The sequence below is a fragment of the Bombus vancouverensis genome, chromosome 9, assembly GCF_051014615.1.
Source record: "Bombus vancouverensis nearcticus chromosome 9, iyBomVanc1_principal, whole genome shotgun sequence".
NCBI classification, from domain to species: Eukaryota; Metazoa; Arthropoda; class Insecta; order Hymenoptera; family Apidae; genus Bombus; species Bombus vancouverensis.
Window position 1 is genome coordinate 9866521 of NC_134919.1, and position 15735 is coordinate 9882255.

Genomic DNA, 15735 nt, shown 5'->3' on the forward strand with positions numbered 1-15735 from the left:
TAAAATAAGAAATTTATGAAAATTGAAAAGCCTAAAAATCTCTAAAACGATTTGGATTAGGTTTCCAATATTATTTTTCATATACAAATAGAAAATTGATTGAACATAGAGAATGTTAGAATTATTTTGGACAAATACACGTTTGATTTATAGTATGTGTTGTAACTTTGAAAACAAGAAAAAAAGAAAAATAGAAAATTCGAATAATTCCCAACACTGTTGAGAATTAAAAGTTTCAATATTTGAGGAATTTAATAAATTGAAAATTAATAAACGAACGGAAAATAACCACATCGTATTAAATATTTCAAAAAGTGAGGATCCTGTTAACTTTGCAACGAATAATGCAAAAAACGTGTGGTGTTGCAATTTTCCCTTGGTACAAAAATTAATTTTGTCAAAAACTGCGCAATATCAGTTTGAAAAGAATCAAGGGGTAATCGATTTTTCGGCTTTGTTACGTAACTGCATATTTATTTATCGAAGTAGAGAACATTGTTGACTGATCGAAGTTTGTCATGCTTAAAAGAACAATAAAAAGCTTCGTTCACTATAAATAACTGTTGTTGTTAAACGAGAAACAGTATTTAGTATATGGTGAATCTTGAAAATTAAAATCGATTATATTTCCATTTGAGCGGAATAATAAACGAAAATTCAAAATTCGGAAAATTGAAAAAAGAAAACAACACTGCAATAATATAAAAAATATTCTGCGTATCTGTACGATAAGTCTATTATGCCTCAATATACATGAAAAACGAAGATAGTTAAAAAATATTTTGCAAAATATTCTTAATCATACACGTTTGTTCTATCAGACTTTTGTACCAATTTTGTGCAATTTAAACAATTAAAATTATTTGAAACATTTAATGTAGAACTTAAAAACACGATGAGTTTCTATTATTTTTTACTTTTATGTTATATAGATTGAGCTATATTCTCCCATTCATTAAATTTCAATTTCGTAACCACTAATAAAACAAAACACTATTGTAACTGCAGTGAAACAAACAAATGTTCGAGCTATCGTGATGAAATTTTCTACCAAAATAATTCCAACCAAAAACAGCCAAGAAAATTATTTTCATACGATTCCCTTGGTGGTCGCAACCCATACTTGTGAATCCAACACCACATATGTGTCTCGAATAATTTCGTATAAATCCCACCGAGTAATTTGACGTGAGATTATTCTTGAAACTTCCTATGAGCTACGGACGACTTTCCATTCGTGTTTCCGTACATTCTGCAGTCACCCTCGTAAATGTATAATCGTGTCGGCGCACATATGTCGAAACGTGTCTCTCGTTCAAAGATGCGTGAACGAAAGGCGAGAGAGCACATTCCAAGATACTGTAGAGTATAGAGAAAAAGGGGTGATTTGAAGGGGGACGTGAAAAATCTAACAGAAACAGGGTGAATACTGCGAGCAGAGGCGAGAGAGATCTGCAAGTGAAACACACGAGGCGGTGCAGTGACGGCAGAACACGGGTTTTCTGTGCTCCCCTACACACCAAATCGTTACTGTGTGTTTTGGTTGTCTTTCATATTTTACTTATACTTTCTCGTTCGAAAGTATTTCTGCTTGTCTCAATGCTGATTTTCGAGCGAACCTGAAAGTAAGTGATTAGTACGTCACCTCCTGAAACGAACGCGAACTCGAAAAATATATTTGTCACGTCAAAAGAAATGTTTCTCTTGAAAAAGGAAGAATTTGCGTTTACGGATCCTTCTATCTTTTTGTTTTCTCTTGATTTCTTCGTTAGAAAGAAATTCTTCCTTTATGTTCCTACGTAAGAATCCGCGGCGTCGTTTCAGAAGGACACGAGGGCACAAATACACAACACAAAGAGTGGACCGTAATTGGATCAAAGAAAAATCGTGAAATATATGGACATATGTGTGTCGTAGAAAAAGCCTTCGAGGTCTCGACGAAAGAACTCCTTTGATCCAACGTCCGGTCCAGGGAGGATCTGGTGCAGACAGTAGGCGAGACGTGCCGAGGATCATTGCTGAAGAACAATCGATATATCGCATGTGATGACAGCTGTCTCGTGAACATTCCATTTTGCTGTCCTGTGTAAAACGTTTGTGTATACAGATATATATATATACATATATATACATATACATATATATACATATACATATATATCTATACATACACAGACAATTATATAAACACATTCATATATGTATATATATAATGATATCGTACATGACGTGCGTTACGATCACGGGTGACAGTTTTTTTTTTCGGATGGAGATGACGATGAGGATCGTGTTGATTTCTATCGATAAAATACGCGAGATGAACGATCGTGTGACAAGTGATTCGTATTGGTTTCGAAACTGTGAAAATGGAACTGGATCAATGTTTTCTTTATCCCGCGTGTACATATCCGACTTTTATGCGTTCAACTTTTATGTATTATACATAGAGAGTATCGATAGACGGAAAAATATCGTCCATAAAGGAATTTCTGGTGTCATCATTTTCGTACGAAAGGAATTTTTTCATTTCACCTTTTGTCGATGGCAATTTGTCACAACGTACGCGTAGATTATAATGGATTTAAAAATGGTAGCAAACCGGCACAACGTCCTGATTGGGATACGGGAATAGAATTCCGCGTACCTTTTATATCTTTTCGAACGGAGAACGTTATCGTTCCTTACGATGATCCATTTCCAATACAGCAAAAGAGTGAATAAACGAATTAGTGAAATACGCTGCCGGTACAATTTAATATTGTTCGATACTCGATGCATCGATCACGTAGAAGTGAACACATCGAATGCATCGGGAATTTTAGCAGGCTTAAGCTCGAAAGGGTTTCGCCATGAGTATTTTTTAAAGTATCCTCGAGAGTCCGTTTAATACGTATTTACTTTCGTATCTTTTATTTATCTGCGCAGATCGAAAATTATATTTCCAATGGAATAAACTGCATTATATCGCGATATAAATGCAACATTGTAAGAATGAAGCGAAAAAAGCTGCCGTATAAAAACATTTATTTCTCTCGCTGGACTTGTAAAACGTAAACAGGAAGATTAACGTAATTCCTCTATTAAGGAAAACGCAGAAATCGATGGTATTACGATGGAAATAACAAGTTAAGCTGAAACGTCAATTATCGCTTTAGCAGTCGGATCTTTGGCACTCGTCAGAGATACTGCGACAAGTGCTGTGTAATTTAAATTCAAAAGACTGTGAACAGGTTCTGTAACACCGGATCCAGCAAGAAAATCAAAGCAAAAACTTGCTTCCGATGTAATTACAATGGCTACATAATTAAGAGCCACGAGATTCATTTAACTTGTAATCTTTGGTATTCATAAAGTAAGCTAATTCAACTTGTCCTTTGGTCTACAAAATTAAAACGAGGATTACTGAAACCAAAAAAAAATATGATCCGAATATAATAATGTCGAATAACGCATTATATATCGTATAAGCTCATTTCTTCCATCTGTATTTTGCAATTTTATTCTTGTTATATTCTGTGTTCAATTCTCGTAATAGAATTTTATATTTCATAAATATATTTATCATATTTTTATAGAATTAGCAGAGATTATAAATTCAAATTAGTTGACACAGTTGCAATGAATTACATAATTAATCCTTTGAAGAAAATGGCAATTTATTTTGTCTAAACCTGAACTACGTATAATTTTGATTTGATTTTTCAATATATGTATAATTTAGTTCAAGTTCATGCTAATGCCATGATGCTGTCAATTTATGCCTGTCTGTCTATCAATGTCTGTAAGATATATCTTGCTATAAATTAGGAACCAGGTCAAAGTCTAGGTTTATAATTAATTAATGAACCTATGTATATCAGCCAGAGCCTATGTCTACGCTGATGAATTAACAATAGGTATACTATAAAGCTTCTTCTAAAATAAGAACAAATTTAACTCTGTATTAATACGAACCCCTCTCATTTTATTTCTTCACCCATTGACAATTCCAAAAATTATTAACTATCCTCTACCTTAATTAAACGATTAACTGTCAGATCAATTTTGTCTCGAAATTTGTTCCCTTAATCTTGCAACGAGCAACGAGAGACAAGAAACGTAGTCCAACACGAACGACTATATTCTCTCTTAAATCTCTCTTAAATTGAGAGACGCCTCAAAACAACGAAGAAACCGTAAAAGCGACAACGAGCTGATTTAAGCGCGTATCCTCGCGACGATCGCCACAGAGAGTCCCTCGTTTCTAATTGGCCTAACGAGTAACTTCAGTTTAATAACTTCCAAACGGCGCCGCGATGCAGTCAAAGGGTAAAAGATGATATTTAACGATAGAGCACGTGGCGTGCACGGTTCGCAACAGCGTCCAATAATGCTGTTGCAGCAGAATCCGGAGATCAAGAGCGCGAACGCAGGATTTAGACGTATTCTCTAGGAAGGGATGCTAGCTCGCCTTTGCTATTAACTCGTTTTTACAGTGTACACGAGGCGCGACACGAGAGTGTAATCCGATTTAGCAAGGAAGTACAAAGGTACACACCATCTCTCGTCGAGAGCAGTGCGCACGTACTTTGCCAGAGAAATAGGAAGCGAAAGGAAGGAGGGAAATAGAGGGATTACCTGAGGAATAAACTGTTAACATTAATGAAGTTAGCTAACCGATGTACCGATATACAGACTCTGGTAAATATAATATTGCAATTTTTCGAAATAAATAGAGTAGAGGCATCATAAATACTCTGAGAGTGAAGAGTGTGTTATGGACTCATGAAATATACCGTTTTCTATTAGATTATGGTTAAAGAAGATAAGTCTGGCGAACTTCGTATATCAAAGTAATCAAATAATATATAAAATGACAGTTCATCCATAATCACAGAAAAACCATTCGTTCTATTTCACGTTAGCAAGATACAATGTTTCTGATTAAAGCACGAACGAGAATATTTAAAAGAATTGAGAGTGGAGAGACTGAAATTGTTTTCCCAGTTCAATTAAATACTTCTACAACGAGGGCATGTGTAAAATCGTTTCATTATTTCGATATTCTATAATACTGTTCTACAATGTCTATCGATTGTATTCAGAAAACACGACAATGCGAATAATATTTCATAATGACAATTAGGACACAATAACATACTGCTTATTAATTTTTCGAATGGCTCAAGAAAATGATATAGATAATAATATTTTTGTTGAATGCACTATACAGATCTGCCTTTTACATTTAACTTCGAAATAAAATTATTCTCTCTGATCCTGTAGTTACCATCGTTCGATATATTATTATTCGCGTTCTTCAATAGTCCATCGATCGAGTGACATAATGACAAAGGTCGAGATTAGAATCGTTACGATACGATAGCTGGCATCACTCTGTCATGGATAGAATCTTTACGAGTTTCGTAAAGCATGACCCTTTTCCTCTCATCTCCGCTCGTGCTTCTTCGAGAACACGCCTACCGTTAGCTTATCTTGTAAACGGGCTACAACGATGCTCTTGCCTTCGCTTCGTCGCGAATTGATAACGTTAGCTCGATATCTCTGAACGTTCTAGAGAGATGTACGAGGGTGGTTCAATTCGAATTGATAGGAGAATCCTTGTCGTCAAGGGATTGCATCTGTATGTGTGTGTGTGAGAGAGTCTCCTTTAGAAATGAATTTGTTAAATTTGCATGCGAATCGATGGATTTTCTGCCGTAATTTACTTGGATAGGAAAGCAATCACGAGGAACTAACGATAACCTTTTCTTGAAAGATATAATTTTAAACAGCGAGTTTAAAATTATGCAAAATATGTGTGCAAAAATGTATAAATAATATTCGGTTATAACAGACTTATTAAAAAATTTAATAGTAAATTATATATTTTAGAATAAAGGATACACATGGCTCAACGTTGTTATTTTTGCAATATAACAATGTTCCTTTCCCATCCTTTTTTTTGTGAATGTTATTAATCCATTTTTAAAAATTCGTGATTATAATACTAGCTATATATAGACTGTGGATGTTTATGTACTCATGAAAATCTTATGGGAGCAAAAATATCCAAAAGTAAGCATACTTGCAGTAAAAGTATATTTGTTATATAATATCTACTAGGTGACACTTTCTGTTTTGATTTTATTTTCTCATTTACATTAATAAAAATAATCTTTTATACTGTTATACGAATAATATGAATAATAATAAATTGTACAGACTATAAATATAGCGATAACTATGACGTAACATAGATAGACCACTGTATGTGTTATTGGTACATATATTCATATGTATAAGATCAAAATGAAGCGAAATTTTCCAAATTCACTTCAAACATGTAAGAGAAGACATGTTTTCGAGAAATTACTTCACTTTAAAGTGATATTACAATGGGGGCTCCTGAATATACGTGGCTTTAAAGGGTAGGAGATATATATAATCAGTAGAATGGTGACTGGCAAAACCGCAAAACACGGTGACCTGCTTCCGTCTGCGGAAATACGTACGTCGTATGTACGATGAGCAGTACGAAAAAAAATGCTGATTCAGCTTTCACCGGCTATCGTGTAGATACGTGCGGTAGGTCAGTAAAGATGCAAATGGGAAGCACAGGATGAAAGATTCAAGTTTATGTTCCATGTAAAATAACCGCATTTCGGTAACGAAAAATGGTAGAGTCGCGAAACAGATGGTTTAACTACTTGCGTGACCAATACAATTTGTTGAACAAGTACTTGTTTCTCTTTTTTTGCCATAAATTAGTCGGGTTGAAAAAAATGTGAAAAAATAGGAAACGAATAATACGTAACTGTTTGTTGAAAAAAATGAAAAAAGAAAGGAAGTTTAGAATTATGTATATAGTACTCGATTATACAATAAATATTCTATTCTTATTACATTTTTATTTTTTTATATTTATCGTTGAGTATCTACGAGTATTATTAATTTACGAGCGATACAGTCGAAGAAGAGCCTCCTCTGTTTGTTCATTATTCCAACTATATCTACTGTAAAGAAATTTCTTCGTCAAAACGAAATCTTACGAATTCTTCGAAGTGTATTTAATTCGAAGTGTTTGACTGACAATTAGAAAATATCCGGTTTCTCTTTCTTGCGTGAAGAAGCTTCACTTTGTAAAGATCAATTTCCCAACTTTAACTCTTTAAAACTGACTTCTACGAAGTAAACAGTAAAGTCTTTGTAGAAAGAGCAAATCTAATATCTCAGAACTGAAATAGACTTCAAAGGAATTAAAAAGAGGGGAAAGGTGCTTTAGTAAAATAAATCTTCATATAAAATACGAATGAAAAAAACGTTTGTCCGCAGGTTAGAAATATGACATTAGTAATATGTGAAAAATTCATCGTGGTTACCTTTCCAGTACTCTATTTTTCGATCGAAAAACCTGTCGCATAGAAGTTTGAAATACCATGGTCGTTCCTATCGATAGCTGTTCGTAATCGAATAACAGGAACGTGTGTAGCGTGATGCTTTGGTAAACTATCGAAGTAGTTTAAAGCACCTGTACAAAATTAAATGAAGTCACTTGTAGAGTAATATCTTCAAGCGACTTGGTTCAGAAAAAAGAAAAATATATACATGTAAATCGAATAATATATATTTCAAGAAATTTACTCGTCGTATCTCATGTGTTTCATTATCAAGTTTATTACTGCTATGTATGTAAGGATATTTATTAATATTGGTAACTTATAACTTATAAAATTTCACTAACAATGATATGTAGTTAAATTATACAAAAGGCTATTGTTTGTATTTATCGAAGCCATTTATTAAAAACGTTTTTAATTGGATTCAGATTACGTTGTATAAAATGCCAGAATTCGTTTTATCGTACGATAACTATCTGTAGTAAAAAAAAAACATAGACGTCAATCACGTTACAAATAATAGAATGTTATTATTGTTCAAACTTCTATATTGAAATTGAAAGACCAGCTTCTCTCATTGCCATCTAAAATTGAAATGTCAGAAAATTCCAAATATTATTTAATTTACATTAGTATGAAATCAGACTATCATTTTTTTGTTAATTTAACATTTCAATTCCCGTTAGTTTAGTAATAATTGAAATTTATATCTTGCAATGCTCGGGATCAAGCGTACAGTAAAAATTGAATCACTTTGTCAGACGTCACTCATCTAACATCGTAAAAATAGATCACAAAAAATTATCCTTCCCGAAAATCTCTATTTTATGGCGTAAATAAAAGGTATGGCGTAAAATTGTAAGATAAAATATTACTGTAAAATAAAACTTCAAGTATAAAGAGGACAATAAAATGGTTGATTTATGTAACTTTTTAAGTCGTGTATTGTTCCTTGATTTTGATATTGAGAGATGTACTTTGGCTCAGTATTCTACGCTTTTCTATTATTTATAGATGGTTTCATCTTTATGTAACAGAAGATTCAGTAAATTTTAGTATTCAATCAGATTCAGTTTGGAATTTACTTTTTTCCTTACCTTAATCTAGGTAGGTAAAAATACCGTAACCGAATTTATCTTGAAATGGGTTAAGCTAATTTTTCTTCGACCTGGCTCGAAGAGTTCCTCTCAAGCTACTCCAACAGCTAGGTACACAAACTTGTCGCAGCGGCACACGACAAAAATCATAACAAAGTTTCCAAACGCAAATAACATTGTAATTTAAAATGCCATGTAAAGGATTTGATATTACGGCTACGAAAGTAGTGAGAAAATTTATTGGATCAACTAAAATTTCATTTATAAAAGATGTAATAGAACTTTAAGCGAAAAATTACGGAACGTTTATACCCTAGCATAATGCAATTTTTAATTTTACATGAATGTTATATACATATATATATATTTGACGATAGCTCATAGTGAAACAGAAACTTTTCATCACGTTCTAATCATAAATTACAAAATTCTAGCGAGAAAAGAGAGGGCGAAATGGTAATTTATGGAACATGACGATTTGAAATCTGCAACTGATGATTTTAAATATACGCGAAACGATGTTCTGTTCGGGTTCTACCTCTCTGATTGTCTCCATAGAAATTTAAATTTGCATAAATATTCGTTGTCTGTTAATTAGGCTGGAAAGTTAGCAAAATCGTAGGAGGATTAAAATCGACGCGAGAAGTTATTTCGTTTTCGGGGTGACGTTTATTGTGAATTCTAACTGCGTGATGCATTAGAGGAGCATTAGTATTCGTGGTCCCGATGCGTTCGTACACTCTGAACGTGATATGGCGCGTGGCGCACGATGCACAGGGCACAGTGCAATGTCAAAGGATCTCGCTTGGCTCTATAGATACGATGTAATACAACGCGAACGTGTAATCACTGCCAGTTGCGACGGTTGTGTACATATATTTTGACACATGTTACATAGCCACGAAAGCCACATCACTCAAACCGAATGGGGTAATCGTTATTGCGCGAAATTTGATGGACTGTTACTCTGAAATCCTGGTCTGCCTCCCCTGTATTTGTCATGGGAATTCTTGTTAATGGGGATTTAACCCGTTCATTCTACCATTATTGATCGATATTTATTTTCCTCCGCGAAGAACCTGGTTGATCACATTGGAATATTATACTATTTAATTTTTTATTCGTAGATACTTTAATTCAATTAAGGAGTCAAAATAATATCTATTACACTTAGTCATCCAGAGAAAGTTGTGCTATCTATATGTATGTACATACAACCAGTATGATTTTAGATATCGTAGCAAGTTCGTCACATTAAGTAAGTAAATAAAAAGATGAAATTATTTTATTCGACTCCTTTAAACATCTAGTCTTATGATTCGATATTGTGACCATACTCATTGAAATTAATTATTTGTATAACTTCGATCTAATAAAATTTTTTATTATGGTACAGCTAACTATTCAAATGGAAAATATAAATCTGCAAGAAATCCTACATGGTTCAATTTATTTCATCATAAATTATAAATTATATAATTCACATCAATCAGTAAATTATAATAATCGAATTATTGTACGTATTAAGATAATATTATAAGATCCGACTGTTTGCAAAGCTATAATTGAAAAATAGTATCATCATAGCACGATTCAAGTATATAAAAGATTTCTGCACGATTATTAAAATTTCAATCGCATCGTTAAGTTTCTATCTTGTCTCCAAAGAGTTGACTCTCTATAATATTCCATAACACTGATCGTATCGATACACGTTTGAATGAGAAGAATCGTATCGTCGAGAAATCTAAATTATTGATAGGTGATTAAACTTTTAACGTCTGAACACGGTCAGAACGCCGCAGGCTGTCTCGAACAAAGCCGAATCCATTGAGATCGAAGGCTTTTGAAACGCGAAGAAGAGGGGAACGAAGAATACCAACGTTTCGACCAGAGGTAGTTCCAGAGAGCTTTCATACAGATATCAAAAGGAACTCGCGAAATAACGTTCACGACAATAGGGAAACTCACCGTCATTCTTTCGCCAGTCTACCAGGCTCTGAAGCCACAATGCGGTAAATACATTGCGAGTCACTTATAAACTAGCACCTTAAACAACTTCTACGTTTACAATTTCGAGACAGAGTTGAAAAAGAAATATCCTTTCTTCGCTTCGAATATGCAGAGGTTAGTACTTTATCATTTCTAAGATTTAGACAATTTTTTAAATTGTTTTAGAGAATTTAGAAAATTGTTTTCTTCGAATTTTTATGTTCTAGTCTTATACCTGATTCAACAGAAAAGAAGCTCTTAAATCCATCAAGGATCAAGCAGTGAAGTAATGTTTTAAAGGTGGTAGATCGCAATATTAAATATTATCAAAATATAAAAAGTGTAATAAATAAAAAGAAGGACTATGATTTGAAAAAAAGACACAGTTTATCATATTGCTGTGAGATACTTCAGTTTCTTCAAGTTTCATAAAATTATAGCGTCTAAGAAGAAATAGTAGTATAGTATGAAACAGATTCTTGAAATTCTTTTTCATAATCGCTATATAGGTTCGATAGAATGCAATAATATGAATTTATTAAGAGGAAATCAATGGAAAATGTTGGAAATAGAAATTAGTAATATGTTGCGTTAACGCGATGCTGATCCTTAATGAGTTAATGATTGATAAAAAAGATTCTACTATGAAATTGATAGAGTCGAAAATAAACGAAAGAAATTCATAATGATAGGTTGTACAAAACTGTATAATTTTATATAACCTTATTTGCAATTTGTGATAATACGACGGTGTGATCAATTTTGGAAATATCTAAATATATATAACATTCATTAAAATACTCGCCCACTGAAAGAATGATCAACACAGAGTTTCACTTTGCATAATTATACGATAACCACAGAAAGTATACTATGTTTATCATCTCTCTGAATCAAATTAAAATAACTTCCTATATATTAAATGAATGAATCAACAGCTTCGCTTCATAAAATTGTATTACTTGCAGCGCAAGTACAAATTAATAAATAGCTTTAGTAAAATTCGCATTATCATGAACAATTATCATGAGCAAAATTCTATAATTTGATATATTCCATTGGAACAAAGAATTAATCTTTTGAAAAAGATATTGCCTGTAAAAATAGTTCAACTCCTTATTAACAAGTATTACCAGAAAATCGATTTATTTCAATTTCGCAGACAAATGGTCTAAACTCGTGCATTTCGATTTGGTTGGGTCGAATGTGTGAAACAAAAGATCACCTTTCGAGCTTGTTCCTGCATTAATTCTGCTTAATTTGCGCGACGAGACGTTAGACAAATTCATATTCGAGAGTGTCATTATTTGCGGCAGACAATGGGACGAGATGAATAGATGATGATGATGCGGTAGTAAGACACGTTATCGTCGTACGATTGACACAGTCGTTTCGATCCTCGATAAAAGATCGATTACCGCTTTGTGTATCTACCACTAATGAAAAAAAAGAAAAAAAAAAGAAAAAGACAAGGTAGTACGTAGAATAAATAACAGAAGATGGATCAAGCACTGACCTCGAGGAAGTCCTTCACCGTGGTATCGACGACCATAAGAGGTCGTTGAATCAAGTGGACTACACCGTTGCGCACTGGAATGTTCGGTTTAATTATTTCTGCTAACACGACTCCTGTTGGATGTCTCACGTCGCCAACTATGGTATTCGATTGCACGTAAACTGAAAATAATATTAACAATTATTAAACCGAACGATGCATTATGCTTGCACGAAGTACGACTAGGTAACGCTGCTGTGGAATTGATTACGAAACGAAACGATAGCCAAAATTAATTCTTTGGTAAATAATTCCCGAACTGATTTTATGTTCGATTAAAGTCGTTTTTGGTTGTATCGCAATGTTTTTCTTGTTATGTATTTGCTTATCGTTGAGTAGATGGTGATTTGAAAAGAGAATTCAATTATTTTGAATTACGATGAAAAATTGGTAAGTTTATATTATATGTATTTGATATTTACACACCTAGAAATCAGTGATAATTCCTAGTTAATAAGGCAGTAATTATTAGTTAATGATGCAATCGGTAATAATTACTAGACTAGATAACTACTACTTACTAGATAACTTCTAATGCATAGTTTTCATAAAACTTGAGACATTCATAAAGCAATAAAAAAATAGAAAGACACGTATTTTTTAACCGCTGTAATTCAAGTTTAGGGGATAAAACTACTATCCAAAGTTCCACTTCTCTGATGTTATCCTAGGCACTACCGGAGATAGGGAAAAAGTTTTTCAAACAAATATTTTATAGCTTCTGACGGACAATAATATGATATAAGAGTCTGTGTCATGAAACTTTAAAATATAGTCGCAGCTCTCAAATTTACTTTCAGAGTATACTCAATCAGATATCATTATATCTCTGAAAACTTTTAACTCGATTTATCAAAATTTAAGCTAAAATCAAATATTCCTTCTATATATAACATAGTTTAAGAACTTAATGGCAGTGAAGATAATTTGAGGACATTAAGTTGCAACAAAACTTCCTAATATATATAGAGTGTATCATTTAAATTCAACACTTAAATTATTTCATCTATTTGATGTTCTTATGACGTTATTTTATGACGTTTAAAAAGTATATTTAACGATAAAAAGATTTCTCTCAAGATCGTCTTGAAGATTCCTCTAACATCACTAATATTTTCCGCATATCAATGTTTGTTTTTTTGTATTATCATGAGATGTTGCAGTTTATAATAAATCTTTTTATCATCGTCTCAAATAATAAATTTCATGTGTAACTTTTAAATGAGATACCCCATATACTAGACTCTTTTTAAGCGGCAAAGATAACAGTTATTGGAGTTTTAGTATTCGTTAAGAAGATAAATGGAAACGTGCTGTGAAGAGTTTATATAATTTAATTTCGGCAAATTGCCTTTCCACATCAGTCTTCATTTATATCACTAATGCCTTCACTGTGTCCTCTAAAATGGATGAAAACGTCGTTTAAAACTTTCCTCCTCTACTTAAATTTTAATACGCATTTTATTAATTTCACTAATACTATGGTTCATTGTAAGTTTATCAAATTTCCTATAAAATGTGATCACCTACCTTTATCGTGTTCCTTGAGGAAGCTAACGGTGACCTTGACGTTGTCAGTGAACGCAAGGGTTTCATAAGGTACATTGTGAGGTGTCGGTGTTGTAAAGAGGACGTTGTTGGGTATCACGTGACCATCAATTACCACGCGGTCAACCTTCTCCGGCCTGGGCGTCGGCTGTGAAAGAACAAAACGAGTTTATGGAAAAAAAGAATGCTGCTATAACTTTTTTGAACGTGCTCTATAAATCTCTCTCCATAAACATTTGATTATAATATAAAATTTTTAATAAATTTTATATCATGAATTTTAAATAGGTTTGTATTAAATAATTAAAATATTATATATATATAATAAATTATAAATAATTAGTAAAAAAAAAAATCTATTTTAGATTATAAATGAATTTTATTTAAAATTGAAGCTCGAATATTTTTTTTAAAGCGAGTTGTATTTCATGTTTTATTTTTCATTTGCTCGGAAAATGGACCAGTTATAGAAAATAATCGAGATTATTTTAACAATTAAATTCAGATCGCATAACCCATAAATGAAATTTGAATTTCGTTTAGAAATCAACTATTTCTTGGAAAAATTCCTATTTTCATATGTGTAGTTAATCATTCAGAATCTTCTCTATTCTTTACATGAAGTTGTTTTACTGTCAAAGAGCGAACTACATGCATAACTATTCGATCACAACAAATTCTACGCATCAATTCTCAATATCGAGGCTCGATGAATTTTTGGTTATGTAGATTTTCAACTGAACCATCCAACAATTACATATACATATTTACGTTCAAAAGTGTCCCTCGAAACTGTTCGAGTTACATAAATCTTGACTACCTATTGATCGGATTTCCGATTGAACATGTTTTGGACTGCTCAATTTCCCGAAACGTGTAGATTTCCCGACTTTTCAAATTCGTCGTGAAAACATATTGAATTGGAAAGGTTTTCGGTTACTCGGATTTTCGATTGCGCATGTTCCAAATTATTCAGCTTTCTGATTGTACGAGCTGCCTCCTAGTGCAGATTCTGCACTGCTCGATTCTCTGATTGCACCGGTTCTTGATTGACAGGATCCTCGATGATACAGATTGCCACGTATACAAGTCCTGTCCCATATGAATTCACGATTAACGAAATTTGGGATAAGGCAGGAGCTTTGAATTGAACGCGCACTTTGTTCTAACTGCGTTTTCGTTTAACTTGTAATTAACATGAATTTAATTGTGCTCCTGTTAATGTTTCATCAATGTTGATATGATTAAACGTTAATTCAAATATAAATTATTTCACTATATTAATACATAAATATTATTTTATCATATTGATACAGTATTGCCATAATTAGTGTTAGTATACCGTAGAAAGTAAAGTTAATTAGTTAAATTATTACTAAAAGATAAAATGGTTGGGTAAAAGTAACGAAAAATTATCCATTCACTTTCCAAGTTTACATTATAAAGATTATAGAACGATTATAGATATACTATCTTCGAACGATTAGTTTTTTCGAGAAAATAAAATTCCATTACCATTGTTACAAAAATATATCATGTATAGTAAATCACCTAGCACAATATGATCTCTATTTATACTTCATAAATAGTTCAAGTTATTTCCACCACTCTTTGCTAGAAGTAATTCTTAATTATATCATTACAAGTTTTCTAGCATCCGAAAATTCATTAACTTCGAACGTATCCCAGCCATGATGAAACCATGGCCTAACAAGATAATGCAGCATGTTAGCATCACAAAACAATACCCAAGAATTCTCGCTACTTCCCCTAAAAGCAGCGAAAACATTTAATTAACCGGTCGATAAGACATTGCGTCTCATTAATTACTTGCACTTTCATGCTGAAACATTTCAACCCCTGTCCCTCCCTTGGTTTCGTCTCTGGCGGCGTCTGTCCCACAGGGATTCTGGCTGGCTCTAGTTCACAGGGTCCATGTAAACGGCCCCTAATGCGGTGTAATCGCGTAAAACCGCGGAGGCGAACAACGACGACGTCAAAGACGCACAAGGGTGCGGCATTGTTACAGTTGTTCGCAAAAGTATTGGAACGCTTGTGGACCTCTTTTCCGAATATATCATCTACGTTACACGAAATATTCGAAAATTTCATAAACACTGTAACAAGATCAAACTATCATGACTAGACCGCAGATTTTTATACA

The 15735-nt window shown here is 33.0% G+C and overlaps 1 protein-coding gene across 4 annotated transcripts in view; it reads right to left on the bottom strand.

Moving 5' to 3' along the window:
• Window positions 1–15735, bottom strand: part of Fas1 (fasciclin 1 Fas1 domain-containing) — a 385067-nt gene that overhangs the window by 57767 nt on the left and 311565 nt on the right. For all 4 annotated transcript variants that reach the window (XM_033346503.2, XM_076621242.1, XM_076621241.1 and 1 more), the window contains exons 6-7: window positions 13554–13719; window positions 11985–12145 (exon numbers count right to left, since the gene is read on the bottom strand). In XM_033346503.2, the coding sequence (XP_033202394.1) occupies window positions 11985–12145; window positions 13554–13719 (327 nt within the window). The remainder of the gene's footprint in view (window positions 1–11984; window positions 12146–13553; window positions 13720–15735) is intronic.